A 19,751-nucleotide genomic window follows, 5' to 3' on the forward strand; every position below is an offset into this window, starting at 1 on the left:
AGATAACATTAAACTGAGCATTTGTTATCCTTATCTGAGGCTCGAGCGTGGCTAATGTGGCTGCAGGCAGATACACCCGATCGATTTATGTCGCCCTGGCACCCACAACAAATTGATAATTAATTTCCCAACGATGCGTTTGATGGTGCCGAATTATTTTTGCGAGCTCCGCTTATTTTAGTTGAACGACATTAAACGGGTTTACAAAACGTCAATGTTTGTATCTACTAAATGAATAAGTCGTGCCGCTTGTTGCTTGCTCAGGAGTGACATTTGACTGATGTTACACCGTACCTACGCATTGTTCACGAGATAAGCCGCGTTAATAGTCAGTCATGCCACCGATCGAGAACTTGTTCATTTTTTATTGTGTGTTTAACTTTTTGTATTTTATAATTTGATAGGAATATTACAGCTGGTAAAACCTAAATTTACGTGAGAGTAAAATTCAATTCGAGTAAAAGTGACACATTAAAAAGGTTATATGCAATCAAAAATTTATGTCCGAGCTCGGCTATTCTCACGCCCTCGCGCCAGCGAACACAAAAGCCTCATCTAATGGACGCCCATTGATAAAAACAGTTACTACCTCAAAATAAATAACAACACGCGACTCTCGAACGAATTATCTTGCGCTCTTTATGATAACCATTCTGAGATCCTGTGACATGTCCTACAAAAACCAAATGAATCATGTTTCCATAATGCGTCATCACATTAGAATAATATTTCGATAATGTTCGCTTTGATTTTGTACAAAGCTGTCTATTTAAAGTGTTTTACGATCGTTGTCGCTGAATTCCTCGTACGAAGTGATGCGGAAATCACCGCAACATCTTAGTCCCACGTCAAATTGTCTCTTCGATAAATCCTCAGTAGATGTGATGCGCGTTACAACATGTAAACCAATATTCCATGAAACTATACCGACTTATGTTTACACATCGGTAAACCAATTTGAAATCCTTTTGTTTATATTTAAGGTTTATTATTGTATTTAAACAGCAAATTAGGGATTCGAAAAAAAAATGGAAGACCTTCTGTCGTCGGGTAATTTTGTAAAATTGCCGGAGACATCAGTTTTTATTTCGGCCCCAAAACAATCTAAAAACGTTCGATCTTTTGTGTAATACGACACTAACCGCGGACGCCAGCCTGACACGACAGCGGTCACAGCGAACAGCCTCACAAATATATGCCATTTTATAATCATTGTTGCTAGCGCACTCTGATAGAGACAAAACAAAACAACTACGAGTGATGTTGCTCTACCAGGCAAAACAAAAAAAAACTGTCTTATCAGCAGCTTCGACACAGTAGTCGTTTCACACTGATTACTCGAAAAAACGACATGTGTCATAAAAATATGCGTGTCGGGCGACACATCGGCCCCTAAACGCCGCTCTAAGCCTTTAAAACAATGCTAATGGATCTACGTGAAGTCCGCCGCCGGGACTTATCCTGTCAACGTATTTAAACATTCGACGATCGCCTTAACGCTTCGCTCGCCACCAATAAAGTTGACACTAAATTAGAACTTTTATTCCTTTTCTACCCGAAAGCACAAAATTGTAAATAAATATTTTATTATACTTGTTCAGTGGACGCATTTTAGTGTGAGCGATGAACACGGGTTCACGTCAAAACATCTTTATCGGGTTATTTGTCTTATAAAATATTATCAAGAGGCTCCTCGGGACCGTCAGCAAAAGAGGACGTATAGTGTGATACGTGTGCGGCTGTTTACTTAACACCCACGTGATGTGGTCACTTCGCTTTGGGCCGAGGGATAAACAATGAGAGAGCCGATTGCTCGGCAACGTGTAACAAAGATGGTTTATTTATCTTCGGAGATGAGATCTCGATGAGAATAGGTTGTTAGGTGTGAATCATAGCGGCAGACCGTACCGCGGAGATTAGTGCGTGAGCCGCGCACTGGCGCGTACCAAATCCGACGCGACAAGCAGAATTATCAAGTTTTGATGTACTGATAAATCAATAAGTCATTTCGATAACAGAGGCGCGCGAGGAACGCGCTCTTAATGTTTGACTTTATGTCCTCAGCCCGAGCCTTAATGTGAGATGACGTATGTTCTTGTGTTAAAGAAGCTGAAATATTTCAAGTGATATACTTAGTGTACAGTTTTATCCATTAGGTGGGTGACAGCGCTGTAATATGCTAGTGTTAGTGTTGTCGGCGCGGCGCGGTCTAAGTAAAAGCTCGCGACCGGTTGCGTCGGAAGGGGCGGGCATCGCCTCCCGCAATCACGTACTTGTCGCGTTTTCATCACCTGCTCGCAAAAGTGACGTAATTACGGATGCAAATCGATCAACAGCAGTTATCGAGTGGACGAGGGTTGACGCTGGGAATTAGCGCGATACGCCAGTTAATGTTTATAGCCTTCCGCGATTTAGCGAATATGGTATTTACGACGATGTAGCGACACGCAAGGTGCGCTCTTACGAGCTCCCAACCCTCGTGCTGTAAACTGATTATTTTAAATTTCCCTTTAATGATCATATTAAACTGCGGGCTTTTTATAAGCGCGTAATTTTTACGTAATCATATGCTTTGAGATTTGTTTTTTACGCTCGTTGAAATTGCTACAAGCTAATAAATGCTATCTTGTGGGAATCTGAGTGACGAAATCGGTAATAGAACGGTTTAACCGGTGAGCTATTGCTGGTTTTTGTAGACGTGTTGTAACTAGAAGACTGGTCATCGCTTCTCAAAATGGGTGCTTAAGAAACTGTATTCCGTAAGCTCAAATCTAAAATTAAAAAGTTGTTCTTAAAAAAACAATTCATCATTTGAATTATGAAGAAATGTATCGTTATATCGGACACATTCTTCCAAAACGTGCAGCACCATACCGTTACGATGCTCCACTCTACTTACAGCGTTACAAACAACATGAATACTCTAAATAAGTACGAGCATGGAAACAAAGCGCGGCTACACGAGCTGATCGACGTCGGAAGCGCGGTACCATCGCTCACTCGGATGACTTGCAACCAAGAACATTCCCTCATTGACCCCGCGTCAGACCAACATCACAATAATATAAATAATAGTAATACATCCGTCTCAAACATAATAGAATAACATGGAAGAACTTAACAGATCGGTCCCTAAGGTAAAGGCACCCTTTAATAGCATAGCAAGTGCGACTGGAACTAATTATTTGTAAATACAGCCTATTGTAGTTTCAATTTGGTGTCTTCAATTGAATGGCGACACAGCTGTGGTTGACTTTTGGTGTTCGTTCTGAGTACCTATGGATGTCCCACATAATAATATATTGTGTTTGATGTAAACGAACACACAATAAGACACAATTTTAGCGTACTGTTGTTTGGTATATGTTCGATTTCTGTTTTGACATAAGATATAAATTTAAACGCAATAACTAGTCCTATTATAACGTAACAATCGTCTTTTGTTGCCTCTCTGTCGCATCAAATTGTTATGTAAATAATAGTTATTAAGATTATTCTAAGCCAGGTACAAAGTAAACTTCATAACGTCTGGACACTTGCTCCAGTTGAGTGAATGAAGTGTAACGTTTCATTGACTGAGGTCTGTGGCCCAAGCAAACACCGCATATCGGTGTCTTGTTTCAAAAGTTTTTTTTTAAACATAGTGAAAGGCGCCCGCGTCTCCTTAAAAGCCTTGTGGACTGTATTCGTTAGCGCGCCTTTACATACGGAATATAGCCCTCAATGGAAAAAAAGCTCTCAGACGAGTCCAAGTGACTAAACTATGTTTGTGTGGAAACAAAATTAACTGTTTGTACTTTAATTATCACAATCTACATGAATTAAATCAGGCGGTTTTTAAGACTACTATTTTCCATATTACCTTGTTAGTTCTCGGAAAACACTTGCTTGATATTCAGTGTAAAGGAGAACAAGAATGTTTAAGAGTCTCTCGTGATGATTTCTTGCTCACAAATAGAATTTGCTAACGAGTGGAGGTGATTACCGGCGGCGGTAACATTTCACAGCGCGAGCACGTCGCTGCGTCAGAGACGAGCCAGTGAATGTGTTAGCGCTCGGCCCGATGCACTGACGACAGCCGCATTAAGACAACAAAGGGTGATATTTTTCGTAGACAAACAATAAAGGGCTTTGAACACGACAGGCACAGGTGATGCTCCCACACGATGCATATTTATGATGTGTTCGACAACCAGCGCGACACTAGGAATTATGGTCAGCTAATATTTGTAGTATTTACATCCACACTCCGAATGAACACCCGCGGCCCGTACTGTATTACAAGCTAGAATATACAAGTGTAATGGCTTACAAAATAAATAAGGCCCTAAGTAATGACTATGTAATCGACACACTACATAGTCCGTATCTCTGGCTGTATAATTACCTACTCGATCTTATACAGGTTATAAAAAAGTAAAAAAAAACAAAATGGCCGCCTGGGTTAGTGATTCACACGTTGCGGTTTCTCTAACTATTTGTGACTGAACAAAACGATCTGTGAGAAATCATTCATGGTCCCTCCCAGCACTGCAATCCGCCAATCCGAAAAAAATTGTTTCATTGCCATAAAGACAAGGTGTTACTGTGATACAAGGGATATTAAGCCGCCTAATTTGTACTGTGCTGCCTTCAAAATGATATTTAACTTTGACTCAACCATACGATTTCGGAACGCGTCATTTTTGCAGGTACCTAAGTATGATGGGAAATAAGGCAGGCTATAAAAATCAAGCATTAAGTGGTCTTATTTTAGTTTAATAGCTTTTGTGTGCCGTTTAAGTCGTCGGTCGGTCTAAACAGATCTGAAACAATAATAAATGTACTTTGCCCGTCACTAAATTTGAATGTTTACACGTTTAAGATGTTTGTATTGTTCATGTTTTGGTTAATATGGCTAATAAATTAAGAATATATTTCTTTTAAATAAAAGAGAGGTTTATTTAATAAATTTGTGACTTTGAATGATAGACAGTATACTAGGATCTGCATGCGCACAGCGTATGCGATACAGGTAAGTTATCTCATCTCTATGAACCCTTGCCACACACCCCCGGTTAGAAATCCTGTGGGTTCGCGTGAACAAAATGAACGGTCGGCACAACAAAAAAGTGCCCTTAAACTATTTGTTGTGGTTTCCACAAAAAGACAAAAAACGGGACATCAAAAACCAGTCAGTATTGGTCGGCTTTTCGACTCCAGTGGCCTTGTAGAAAAAACCATGTGTTAAGGAATGTAAAGAGCCATTTAATTATCTTAATATATTGTTATGGTCGCGGAGGGAGGTGGTTATAAATTAGCGGCGGGTCCCGGCAGGGTGAGGTGGCGACTGGTGCCGCGCGACTCCTGCGCTGGGCGAGCCTGCTGGCACTGCGCGCGTCGGCGGGCACACCGCGTGCAGCGAGCGGCGGGTGCAGGCGAGCGCTCGCCGCGGTCATAATTCCCGTGCGTGCGCGGGATCGTGTCCCGCAGACACCACTCTCGCGTTCTCACGTTACTGCAGCCGCTGTTTCAGTGCGATGATCCTTCGAGTTTTTATTCCATTTTTACCTCAGTTCCATCGAGCGGCCTTCATTATGCGTCCGCAAGTGCTTCGGTCGCCACCGGTTCAGGTAGCTCGGAGTTTCGCTTCAAACTTGACCTTAGGTATTCGATACGCTTGTTATATTTTTTGTTAATCAATATAATTGAATATGAGCTTTTGATGTGGTGTAATTTGATAATTTGCGAAAATAAATTTACGTAAATTGACTCGGTCGTAAGAACAGGTTTAATATTCGATTCTTATTGGATGTGTGTGTTACATATACATTCCTGTACATGGTTGCATACCGACTGGATGGTAATCGTGGCATTAGGGTATGTAGGTATCGGTCGGGACAGGGCGAGGTGTCGGAGGCAGGCGCCCCGCCGCGCGAGAGCATTGTGATCGACAGCTTGTTTACTAAAAATATGCATAATGAATTTATAATAGCCTATCGGGCCTGCCACGTCGCCGCGCCCGCGCACCCGCCACCTCCCGAGCCGCGGCGCATCGCCACTCCACCCAATACTTACGAGTAAACTTTTGTTACGCTAGATCATTTGATTGGAAATCAACACTACGAATACCACTGTAATCGCTCCAGCAATAAAATGTTTGCTATTATTGTGAAGAGAATACTCACCAATTATTCATATTTAAGGTTATCAAAGAAAGAATGTTGGTGCTCGATGGGTGAGAGATGGTTAATTGCGCCACCGATATGTTCCCACGTTTAAATGCGGCAAGTGTTTGTATAAGCATTTAGCATTCGATTGTTTTAGTGCGGACCGAGACGTCTGCGGAGGAGCAAACATTGAGCTTCCTGAGCGTACTCCGACCCCCTCCCCCCTCCCATACCTACACATGCTGCGTATACCTATGGCTTTATGTAGCACACACATACTTCACGAAGGATAAGCTTATTAAGAGCACAATTAGCCTGTAAAATAATTGTAATGACAAGAAAAGCGAGCTCCTTTTACATGGGGAATTTGGATGCCGTGAAATGCCAAAAAATAAAAGAATCGCCGGCGATCTCAAATATGTCGCTGTTCTCGCAACTCTTTATTAGGCGGTTGAAACGTTCGTAGAAGTAATTATACACGGTGCTCCAAGCTATCTGTCGCTTGAATGTGGTCGGCTAGTCCGCGGCCAGGCGGGGCGCCCGGCCCGGTTCTAGCCTCGATTCGTTACGTCAATCTCCAAATTTTTTCACATTGAAATCTGCATAGAGTGAGTTGACATCGCGCAACAAAGCCGCCACGCGGCGCGACGAGCTTTGTCCGCATTTCTTTATAAATATTGTGACATTTCCCTCATTCGTCCCGCGGAGCTGGCCCAAACAAATTCGTGTGGACCCTTTTGTGCAGCGTGTGTAATTTGATTTATTCTTTCACGACAAACGTCCGACATCCTGTGTTGTCGGGCGTCGGCGTTGGGCGGCGGCGTTTGTCGATTTGTTAGCGCATCTATTGGTATTTTCTTTAGTAGGTGTAAACAAAAAGTTTCGCATGTCTTTAGAGCCTCGATATTGTTTGTTAGAGGTCCATTGAGTGCGCTCTCCACTTAGGGACCTTTTAGGCGACCGCCGCAAATTGCGATGCAAATATTAGATACGATGATGTTTGCGGGCGGCCGTTAGCACTCGTACTGAATTGTTACAATATACACGAGTGCAGGCGTTTCTGTTAAATCGGTACGGTTAGGTGAGCTTACGTTGAATCATTGTTTATGTCTGCACGTCTCGCGTATTTACTCTGCGGATCAGCAGAACTAAATGTGAATTACCTAACGCTTGTACTTTGTATTTGTCGGAATTATCGAGAACAAGATTAACGTTCTCTTTGTGGTTTATATCGATTACTCAAACAATTTCTAATAGAGTAAATCGAAATGTTTCAGAGATGTAAGGAGAAGCTGAACACGCTGGCGATCAGCGTGATGAACCAGTGGCCGGGAGTACGGCTGCGGGTGATCGAGGGCTGGGATGAGGAGAACTCGCACTTGGAGCAGTCGCTGCACTACGAGGGCCGCGCTGTGGACCTCACCACCAGTGACCGAGATCGCTCCAAGTACGGCATGCTGGCGCGCCTTGCCGTCGAGGCCGGCTTCGACTGGGTCTTCTACGAGAGCAGATCATACATACACTGTTCAGTCAAAACAGGTACCAATCAACTACTGTGTTTTGTCTTTCTAGGCCTCCTTTTCAAACCATCAAAACCATTCGTAATAAATTCAGATATCTATTTTCTAGTGTCTTAAACACGTTTAGACAGTTTAATTAAGAATCTATTTATAAGAAACTAGTTAAATCAATCTATAACCTTCTAGTGTTTATATAACAAAAAAACTGGATTTAAAGAAATATATTAGTATGTTTAAATGCTTCATTATGTTTGCTTTGACCATTTTACACTCGTGCGTTTATGTCTTTTGTATGACGGCGCGTAGTCACTCCTTATTTAGCCTTACTTAAACATTATCACTCACTAAAGTGCGAACAGACTTACGTGCGTATGATGACATACGAAAAAATATATATCTGTCATTACGATCATATCGAGTACCATTTGTTTATCGATTTTAGTAATAAGAATGTGCTAATTTTCGTTTTCGGAGAAACCAACGCGATCATTGTTACATAAGTATATAGCTTAAACTTATTAACACTTAATTAGTATGTTTTTACTAAGTAAAACTCATACATATATTTTAGTTTATCAAGATATATTTGCTTTCTTTTTTATGTAAATGACAAGTTAGCATTATTTATATTCCTGGTATTTCTATGGTGGGAAAGCCAGTGTGTCTAACAATTTGCGGGTTCATGTGTACGTGACTTTAAGAAGGTAGACATTAGAGAGATTTACTCATATTTACGAAGGTGGGTGAAAATTGTGGGTTTTTCTCTAAAACTGATAAAGTGTTAAATAAGAACGTCGCGTGGGGAAAGCCCGGTGGTTATCAATTATACATAACTGTAGAGCCACGGGACGGTCGACCAAATATATAGTTGAACTTTACAAGAAGAATGCATCTCAGACAGCTTCCCGCGCCCGCGCCCCGGCGGTGTCGATCAAACGAACGAACGAGCCTCTTGTTAGCATCCCTCTCACTCGCACGCGCGGCCTCAACTCTCTCCGTCTCTACCGCACACGGCCGCATCGCAGCCAATCCCCCACTTCTATAATTACACCGGTGATTCAATGGCTACTTATATCTATATATATGTATACGGCATAACGATCAGAGAAGCTCGTATTTATATGTATGCTTGTGTTTTTAGATATTATGGAGGTATTCCGTCGCGTTTGCATAGTTCCAATTAATTTTGCAGATGGGTCTGTAAGTGGTTCGTTGTGTATGAGAGTGAAACGACCAATCCATTGACGTGTTATGTAGCTTTGCATTTACTTATACTAAAACTCTATTACAGAGTAGATGGAAGTTGAATAGCTCTACATTCCAGTAATTTCTCTTAATATTAGTCATAATGAGAATAGACGAGCGTCTATTCTTAGTATTGAATACATTCATAGCTGACTACTAAACCTTAAATTTGAAAGTCTATCCGCCAATTTAAGATATAAAGTAGAGACAGATGTCATTTAAAAACATCTTGAATTGCCTTTTAATATTGAGGAGTAAGAACACGCTTTTATTTAAATACAAAAAGGTTATAATAAATACTCAGATTTACACAAAGAAACAAACCACAACTCTTATAAATCTGTCCACGGGATTGTTTAAAAGGAGAGTTCTTAGCATTTTATTTTGAATACAGTAGTTACCTTGTAACGCGAGTTCACTTCCTACTCATAGCTACCGATTCAGGTTTGTTTAATTAACAATTATACACTAATTATAACGTATCAGATATCTTTCACCTTTGATGCTATCAAACAATTATGGTTAATTGCATTTTGTAGATAATTTGGCTGCGCATTCCTAATAATGCTTATAAAAATTAAGGTATGTTTAAAATTTTCCAAGGTTCTTTTGATTTTTGATTTTATGCTTTGATAAACCAATATTAGGTGCATCTATAAGATACCTTTCACCTTTGATCTATAAGATACAGGCTAACGCATTATCTTGTAATGTTTAGTTTATTTAAGATAAGAACATTTTTGTGTTTATCATAAAGTGAATTAGTTCACCGGAATTCGAAATTTATATCAACTTATATTAACAAACTTTATGGCTTCAAGTAGGTATCTGATATTGTCAACAAACACTAAAAGTATCGATCAGATATCGATAAACAATAAACCTTTATCGATACAAAAATAAAATCGTAAATTTATAAAAAAATAAATAGAATCCTAAAACGATAAAGAGCATTGTTTCTGGGGCAGTGTTACCGTCGGCGGCGCGGGCGCATCCCGCAGTCCCGGCCAATTTGTTTCGATGTTTATTCATTTATTCCGGCGTTTTGTACGATCCGAGTCTTTTAGTATTAATTTGGATCTTATAAATAATTAATGTGCTTTGTGTAGGTATGTGTTGCGGCCGTGGAGCGCTGTTGGTCGCGGTCAAGGCCGGCGCGCGCACGACCATCCTTCGCTCTTTGCGCACTCCCCTTTTTATCGAAAATTTCGATTTTATCGACCCTTGCGTTGAAATAGTAAAGTTTCATCTTAGGCTTTACTTAGTAAGGTTAAATAAAATTAATAATTACGAATTACGTAAATTGCTTTTTAAAAGAACGAAATATTGCACTTAATACAGTGTGACCGGTCTGTTAGGAAATATCGGATGTCGTTTTAAAAACCATTTAATTTATTTATGATAACATATTTCTTAAGTTGCTCATGCCTACGATTTTTTATAAACAATCGATTTCAATTTGACATCTTTATGTTAATTCATTTTTTGTGTTATGTTTTAAATGAATGTCAAATTTAAACAACTTGTAGCGCCTGTACGGGCTAGTTTATTTTCGATTGAAAAACGATTAACACTGGTTTAATCGAATACTTCATCAAAAGTTTTGTAACTATTAAAACAAGTGCTGATCGGAATTAATAAATTAATCATAAAAAGTACGAAACTTCTTTAAAGGTAAACAACCAATTTTAACATTACTCAATTTCTGTAAAAAAAAAAAGAAAAAGTGAATTTTAAAATCAGAACTTCATAAATTTTAATCTGAACTACGTCACATTCTCACGGTCAGACAACATAGTAAATATATTTTAAGGCTTTAAAGAACAGTATTAATTATTCACTTTATCACATGGAGTATAAAAGAGACAGAGAAACAGGCCATTATATGCTCGTATATTAAATTAAAGCATTCACAGATCAGCCCGGCGCCAATAAAACTATGTTGAGCGTTAATTTTTTGTATTGGACCCGATTAATTGGTTTTCATTGGTCGGCGGTGATTGTTTTTTTTATTAGGATCATTGACTTGTATTTATAGTAACGTCATCACAAGATTAGGCGTGCACTTAGACGAATTAGTCGATCAATAGTACTTATGTCTAAAATTGTCGCCTACACACGGATCTAGACGGACACAATATGTAATTACGTAGTTTTTTTGTGGTTGGTTTTTAAGTCATGTTTTATTTGTTAAATGCCTTCTAGGTATAAAACTTTTAGTAGCGGATTGATAAAGAACAAGAACAATTTTCATGATCAAAATATAAGTTACACTTGATTTTACCGTGGAATTATCTAAATTTTATTGTGTTTTTGTTGAACAGTTAAATGTTGTATTTTATTCAATTTGTCGATCAGTCATATTGATAATAAAAAATCTCTGAACATAACCTGATCTAGTTGTGCAACATACTTCTGTTAAGTAAGACATTAATAGACCAATGTATTATGTATCAAACCAGATTTGTTGTATCACATAACTTTTTGCAACTATTAACATTTCTTTGAAGCCGGCGACTTTTAAACACGATATAAATTTATAAATTACGATTATTGCAGTTTTTATTTGCTAATAGATGTGCTATCGTTACATAAATTTGATTATACTTCAAAGCGGTTAAGAATGAATATTTTTGTTGATGACATAACACATACTCACGAATAACAATTGGCGATGAACCAGATTTGTGTGAAGTGATTATTTTACATATGTTTTTCATTTTAAAGATAAATTTACGTTTCGCAATTTACGCTTTCAGTAACACAATTCATACGAATAGACATTTCGTTATTGTCCGCCCGCGGCTTAAGCCTCCGACTTTAAATTATGTGTAGCCGTCTGTCCACACATACAAACAACATGTTTTTACATATTTAGATACATTTCCCTGCTATGAATACTGCATAATCATTCGACTGTGAAAGCAACAAAACTTGGAATCTTTATAATAATCAATTACAGTAAAACGGTCCATAAAATCAATGTATCCGTGAAAACAAGTGTTTAATACATTATTCTCGGAACTAGAACAATGGTTAGGGGTCACTATCACCTCTTAATATAAGACTGTAGACGTTATCAAAGGGAGATGCTGCTCTATACGATGTAGCGCTGTCTCGTTCTTATTGAAATAGTATAACTTTATGGGATAGTGGTAGGTCTCTTGGTATTCGTGACAGTTAAGGCTCGGTGCAGACGGGTTGTAAATGGGGCGTGACCGCCTCTGACCAGGACGGGTCACGACTGACGTGTCACCACCCTTACATGTGCTCAAGGACGTATTATAATGTTTTGACTCGTTTTACAGATGCTACTAAATTGATATTAAATTGTTTCGTGTTCAAGTTAAATTGTTCGGTGGGAATGTTAAGCCTATTTACATGCGTTTATTTTTTTATTACTTGCTATTGCTCTTTTTTCATTTCATTCGCTGTATTTTAACCGTCTTTCTTATTCTTTTATTTGGTCTTACTTTTCGGTGATCTCATTCCGTTCTATTGGTAGATTGCTATCAATTAGACCTAAAAATATTTTGATTGTGAGAAAATATGATCATTCATCCTTGATTCTGTAGCAAAATAAGTCGAAAAATAATCTTATACGGATCCGTTTTTTATCCGGATCGGTTTTTTGAAAAGCGGATAGAAGCGTGAGTGAGCGATATCGCGCGGTCGAGCGCGCTCGCATGCCGCCTGCGTGCGAAAGCCTCCGACACCCGAGCCGCCACATCCCGGAAGGCTGCGGGCAATCACCGCGCGGTTCCCACAGGACACTCCTATCACTTATCATGTGGATAACCTTAGCAGAAACGAGACTAAAATACTAATCTATATACTACTTCAAATTTGTGTCAAGTAGCTAGAGTTTGTGATATCTTACATACAGTCCATATTCTTTTCGATACGATTACTCTGTTGTTCATTTATTTTAATGTTATTTATGCAAATTAGTGACTACTTTCTTTAAGTTTTTTTTGTTCAATCCAGCTCCTTAAGTTTTTCCACTTCAATACATTACAAAGAGTTGATTACCGTCATAAACCGATTCGATTTCCAATTTCATAGCGGTGTGAACATTCATTACACTTACACATTTCCATGCAACAATGTTGCAAAATACCATCGTTTTTTTAATCTTTCAAACCAATAAGTATCAATTACAGACTTATTTCGTAATAAAACGAATCCCAATTACCTACACATGAATTTTGATCTCTCTTTTCACTATTTTAAAAGATGCCAGGATCAACGAGACCCAAATAGGCATAAATCATGTATTTATAAGGAGATAATGTCAAAAGGCAGCTTGTCAATTATAAATTAATCATAGTACCGTTTTGTTTTTTTCCCTGGACGTGTATCAATGAAGGGTCTTAGCGTCGTCAATTCAATGCTCGTACGCAATCAATTCAAACGTTAAGATCTCTGTAACACATTACTGCGTCAGACGCTACACATTGCATCACAGTCAGCGATGCTCGCTTGCACCTTAAATCATTTCGCTACCTCATCAATGGGCACTTGGGAATTACGAACCGCTTGCCACTGAGGCAACTTTATAAATATTAATATTAAAAAGACCAGTAAGCTAATGTGTTTATTCTACAGTTTAAATATATAAATATTTACTCATGAGCTACTTCTTTAAATATTTAACAAAATCACACGTTTTATTTCAAATATTGGAATTATACTTTAAAATAATTCAACGTGACGCGATCAAACACGAGATGCAATTTGAACTCAGTTTCGACTAATCTTTAAAAATGAATGCTCAGATTATGCGGACCGATCAGCACAATTTTAGAATGTTTTCTCACGCTTACCTTGTACAGCGTACCTATTCCGACAGATAAAATAAACCTTCCTTTATTTATTTATTTTGTTTTTACGTTGTAAGACGCGGCAAGCGCTGGGCCGCGGCCGGCGCGAGCGCGCGGCGCATGATTCATAACCGGCGCGGTTTGGCATTTGCATGACCATGCGTCGGCTAATTGCTATTCTACACGATATAAATCAGATGTAGTTCTACTGATCCCATGCGAGCGTCTCGATAGCCTTACATTGTAACAACAATGCACTCAGACAAATGCTTATCGATGGTACTTTTTATCAATTACAGAGCTTTTAAATTGGGGGCGCTACACATGCTGGTTTGATTATGTAGTTATGATAAAATGCGTAACATTTCGCTCGGGTATCGGCGAGATAAATTATGAATAGTGTCACGTGCGTGCGGAGCTGGTGTGTCGGCCCGCCTAGCTCTCCCGGTGGTCCGGCGGGGCGGGGTCTGCGCGGCCACTCGGCTGCGCCGGCGCACGTCCCCCGCGCCCCGCCCGCCGCTCCCAAGCCTCTTATCGCCGCATCTTCAGCCTAATGTTACTTACGTCACTATGAAATCGCGTTCTGACTGGTTTTAAGGCTTTGGATTCGTTAACTTTGAAGCTTAATAAGGTCGGGAATTAAAATTAGATAAAAGCTTTTATGTTGTAGGTATAGATAAGTTTCTAAACACATAATGACGACACCGCATATGTAAATAACTCATAATCTAACAAGTACATATAAAAAGGTGCTTATAGTTATAATAATGAAAGGAAGCACGCTTGTACAGACGGCAGATCAGCAAATCAAACCCCCATATACAATAACTCCACAAATGACATGAGTAAAGTTGCATCCTGCTATTAAAATTGTACAAAAACGGCAAAGCGCCCGGCACCTATTCAATCATTCGCGTGATGTGTTCACCAGACAACAAATGAATGTTGACAATAAGCGCTTGACTTTGAGCAAAATCTAATTTGTGTAGTTATTGTGTAATGTGATCCGCCCCGAGATTTGTATTCAGAACACTTTGTAGGGATCGCCTGAATTTGTCGGTCGGTTACACAACAAATCAGAATTTAACGAGTTCGCGCAAAGCGGGGGCCTTGCAGGGTGTCTTTGGCAGTGCTCATTTGCGCATGTAATTGCACCACCCACTGTAACTGTAAGTTATGTTAAACATCAGTCAGTGAGCACTAGGCCTTACATTCAAACCATTGTTAACACGTAACGACTAACAGTGGCGGCTGCGCACGTTTGTGCTGTGGTTTAAACCATTTTATTTATCTTTGGGATGCCATTTAGTTGCACGTAAATAGACACCTTTTTTGCCACAGCAAAGATCCCAACGAATTAAAAGATTACGCACAGGTACAGTTTAAGCTGGACGAGGATTTAAATAAATACTATTAGATAAAATACAAACAAAGTTCAGCAAATCAGGATTCTGTGCGACTTTTTGGTTTTAGTTTTTTGGCACAAACAATGAATGAAAAGAATCCGTAAAACGGATCGAATTAGCTTATCTAACTTTAAAAAAGTTTGACCAAAAGATTATTCGTCCTATTTCGTGGAAGCCTTTTCTTCGTTATTGAATTTGGCAGAGGGATAATATATCTGTGTTACATCGGAGCCGGTCCGAGCCAATTGTAAGGGTTAGTTATAAAGCCAGGCTGGGAGTCGGAGCTGCAGGTATGCTGCCGATAACCTGGCCGCGGCGGGAGCGCCCCGCGATCCTCTTTTGTTTCGTATCTTATCCGATTTTAATTACGAGCGTAGAGAAATCTCGTTATTCCTTAAAGGGGTATGACTGCTCGGAGCTAATTTACTATCGACCCTTGCACGATTTTATGTTTTCAATTTTATTTTATTGCTTTTGGCTCATGTTATGTAGGCACAGCACGCGTGATATACCTGTCTCGTTTACCAAAACTCTTTCTTTTAAATGTTTTATCGACACCGATTTGATAAGATTTAAGGGGTCTTTTTCTTATTCGTGTTTTGTTTATTCCAGAATCGTCTGTTGGAACGGGTGCCGGGTGCTTTCCCGAAGGCTCTATGGTGTACACAGAGAACGGTCCTCGTGACATTGCTACGATACAAAAAGGAGACAGAGTGCTGGCTGCCTCTGATGATGGAAAAATGATATATTCTGAGGTAAGACGTCGGGATATTCTTTATTAATATTAAAGAGTTTTTTTTTTGGTAACTAGTCGATTCTAAATAAGGAAGATTCCTCTAACAGAAGCGTTAACGTTTTCCAGGTATTGACATTTATCGATCGAGATCCGAATACGACGCGGCAGTTTATCGAAGTGACGGCGGAGAACGGCGTGACGATCACGACGACGCCGTCACACCTGCTGCTGCTGGCGGCCGCCGACGGCTGGCGGGAGTCCTTCGCCGCCAATGTAGAGGTCGGCGACGTCCTCCTGACACGGGGCTCAGCTGACGTGTTCAGGCCGTCGCGAGTGGTGTCGACGCGCATGACGTCGAGGCGAGGCGTGTTCGCGCCGCTCACGAAGGCCGGCACTATCATCGTGGACGACGCGCTGGCGTCGTGCTACGCGCTGGTGCGCAGCCACTCGCTGGCGCACGCGGCCATGGCGCCGCTGCGCTGGCTGGCGGGCTGGGGCGCGGCGGGCGCGGCGGGCGCGGCGGGCGCGGCCGGCTCCCCGCGCGGCGTGCACTGGTACGCCAGCGCGCTCTACTCGGTGGGCGACTTCGTGCTGCCCGCCTCCTACAGGTACCGCTAGTGACTGTGACGGACTGCTGACTATGAGTGCTCGTGGAGACCGCGCGCGGGACGTGCAAGGACACAGTTGTAAATATCGCTCCTGTAAATAGTATAGAGTATGACAGACAACGATATGTAAATACTTAGCTCGCGAACATTAAAATGTTTAATATTATATTTTAAGCTCGTCGTTGACGATACTTACCCTCATTGGAATTTATTTATTAAGTAGTTTTAGGAACTTTTTGCAAATTTTGCATATTATTTAGTTAACTTACGAATATTTTTTTGTAAATTGTATCGGTATTGTTATTCTGCACAATGCAGAAATACTTAAATGTATGCGCTTATGTTATTTTAAGTTACTGTATAAATACTAATTACGAATTAATGAATTCACTTCTTTAGCGAATCCGACGAATATGATGTTCTGAAATCAATTGTTTTGATAACAACAGTGCAGAGCCGCGCGCGAGTGCGTCGCGCTGTAACCAGACATTCCATAACTCTAATCCCGTCTACTTACACACGTTAGAAATGATGAAATTGTGATCTTGGTACCTAAAAACGTGCCTTAAGATTTTTTATTTATTGTTATTTATAAGCTAGGTGTCTATTTATAAATTGACGAAAGTATTTAGGTCTAACTTATTCAATTATGTCCGATCCCGTCTTAATAATCTAAGTGCTTTAACTATTTATTTAATGTTCTTCCCTTTCCTTTATTTCACTGCTTGACATCGTATGTTATCTTAATTAAATATCTTCAGTATTACTTGCATGAGTTGTTCTCGTTTTTCGACTTATTGGAAATACTTAATACAGAGCAATGCATATGTTAGGAGTAGGTGCGGCGATGTCTGCCGGCACACGTACGTACGGCAATCGTTGACCTTATAGATCACACGGAAGATCTGAACTGAAGCAAGGGTTCCTATAGATTGAATTTAGTGGAATGTTGTTAGACTTGTGAATGCAAATATGTTAGAAATTATTAATAGGACAACATTTCGAATTATTTATTATACATTCACATAAAACTGATGTCGGCGACAACGTAAAATAATCTTTATTATAAAATAGTGATTAGTGCTTATGTAGACGATACTAACAAATTTATAGTTACATACACTATCCGAAAGCTTTAACTAATATTTGGACAATACATTTATGCCATAATGATTGCCATATTAATATTACCTAGTTTAAAAAACTAAATGCTAAACAGTGGATGTAACAGTGCCGACTTTGTGGACCCGACGAATGTTTTATTTATTATTGATATGATAATATGTTAAGGATCACTGTGGCATAATGTGTGTGCAGATGTACGTACGTCTTATTTAATGTTATTTAGTATACAAAGTGAAGGAATACTTCTAGGAAAATATACAAGTTCCTTTATTATAGGAACACGTTAAGGTGGAATGTTTTACGATGTTATAGAGACAATTAAATGCTTAAATGTAATTTCTGTTTATATTATTTTGGAATTGGAAATAATAACTCAAAATTTGTAGTATACATATGTTTCCTTGAAGTTTTCTTATAATGGTATTTAAAACAAATGTTCTTTTGTAACAAAATAGTTCTTAATAAGTTGACTAACACCAGTTGTAAATCTAAACATCATTTCCTTCCTGTAAACATTACCCTTTTACAACTTAAAAATTATATTTTTTGATACTGAATTGCTATTATTAGTAGTTCAAGTCAAAATTCAATAAACCATTTCTTAAATCGAATTATTGAGTGAAGAAAGGTGTTAAGGGTTGTCGACCAGTACCTGTACTACGAGCTCTTAAAGCGAGACAGCTACCGTTGCGAAAAGAAGACAGCGCTCTACAATGCTTATAGCGCCATCTCACTTCCACAATTTCAACTGTCATGTTTTAAGTTCTCATAGTAGATCTCTATCGCCCCCAAACAGTAACCCGTTTATATCCTTTCTATTTGTATTTTCTCTTCCATATTTCTTCGCTTATTTCTCTGAAACTTGTGGGCGATTGCTAACATTTTTCATTCTAAATCCGGTAAACTGTATCGCGGAAAGTGCACTTTGCTTTTTGACACTGATATTCATTTTGTAAGATTTTTAGAGAAAATGTTTTGTAATCCTGTGTATTTTTTGATAGAAATTTAAAATAATCTTAATGTTGTTCACGTTTGGGTCTAACTCAAAATTATTGTATTCCCAATACCGTCAGCTTTGTCTAATGTGGTGTTACAAACTTATTAAAGAAATTCATATAAATGTAAAAAACATCGGAAAAAATGTTATTCTGAAACTGACCGTTCCTCTATTTCACACGATACATTAACAACTGCATTGTAAATTAACCCTTAAATTGTATCAATTCTGTATTTATGTTGATACAATGAAACATAAACAAAATAACATCATCATAACCAGTTCACTAATACCAAACCACCCCTCTACCAAATGACGTTTATTAAAAATGACTAATAAAAAAAAACTTCATACATTTCTGTCATAACCAACACTTGAAATGTCTCTTGGTACGGGGGTGAAACATATTGGAACTATTTTCTAAAATCTTCTTGAAACGAACGAGTGTTAAACCCTTATGTAAAAACAATACGTAATTATTATACATTAATTATTTATTTATTGACGTTATATTTGGTTTAGTATAAAAGTCTTAGCCCACGTTGTACCGTGGACTACATATTTAATAACTTCTTGTAAAGAATGAAAAACATTGTGGACATTATTTGCTGTACTGCCTAACCACTGTCGTATTATCGAAATGTATTATAATATCAAAATAAATAAAATGTTGGCTTTGTGGACATATTTCTTTTGTTTTATTTTTGCTACATCTGTTTTTTAGCCAGAAATACTTCATTGAAACTGTACCTGATAGTATAATAAGCTACCAGAGCTTGATACCAGTTGATAACACCATTAGGAAATGTCGAAATAACTGGCTGTGAAGAATAGAAAAAACTACTCTTAATACGTTTGTATTTTGAGGTTCTTTTTTGTAGCGTCCTTATCCATCGTAGATTTTTAGCTGTGTGACTGGAAAAATATCTGCAGTTGACAGCAAGAACTTTCAACCTTTCATTAACAAAGAATGGGGCAAGCCCCTATTAAAAGGCAATTGTCTGAGAAGTAAAATCAAGACTTACCTCTACGTACTTAGCCTCAACAGTTGACCAAAAACACACACAAAATTTTTATTTTGCATACTATTTTATGCTTAACCGGTCTCTTAAATTTAAAATTTCCCTAAAAACGTTACGTGG

The 19,751-nt window shown here is 38.9% G+C and overlaps 1 protein-coding gene across 1 annotated transcript in view; it reads left to right on the forward strand.

Annotated features, from left to right (window-relative positions):
- LOC113500797 (desert hedgehog protein) overlaps nt 1–19,296 on the forward strand; it is a gene marked incomplete at its 5' end in the record, with an annotated part of 43,835 nt that extends 24,539 nt beyond the window's left edge. Inside the window, 3 exons of the mRNA XM_026881697.1 lie at nt 7,427–7,688; nt 15,756–15,898; nt 16,006–19,296. Coding sequence (XP_026737498.1) covers nt 7,427–7,688; nt 15,756–15,898; nt 16,006–16,497 — 897 coding nt within the window. The remainder of the gene's footprint in view (nt 1–7,426; nt 7,689–15,755; nt 15,899–16,005) is intronic.
- Nucleotides 19,297–19,751: the final 455 nt, after the last annotated feature.

Source organism: Trichoplusia ni, chromosome 14, assembly GCF_003590095.1.
Source record: "Trichoplusia ni isolate ovarian cell line Hi5 chromosome 14, tn1, whole genome shotgun sequence".
In the NCBI taxonomy this organism is placed as follows: domain Eukaryota; kingdom Metazoa; phylum Arthropoda; class Insecta; order Lepidoptera; family Noctuidae; genus Trichoplusia; species Trichoplusia ni.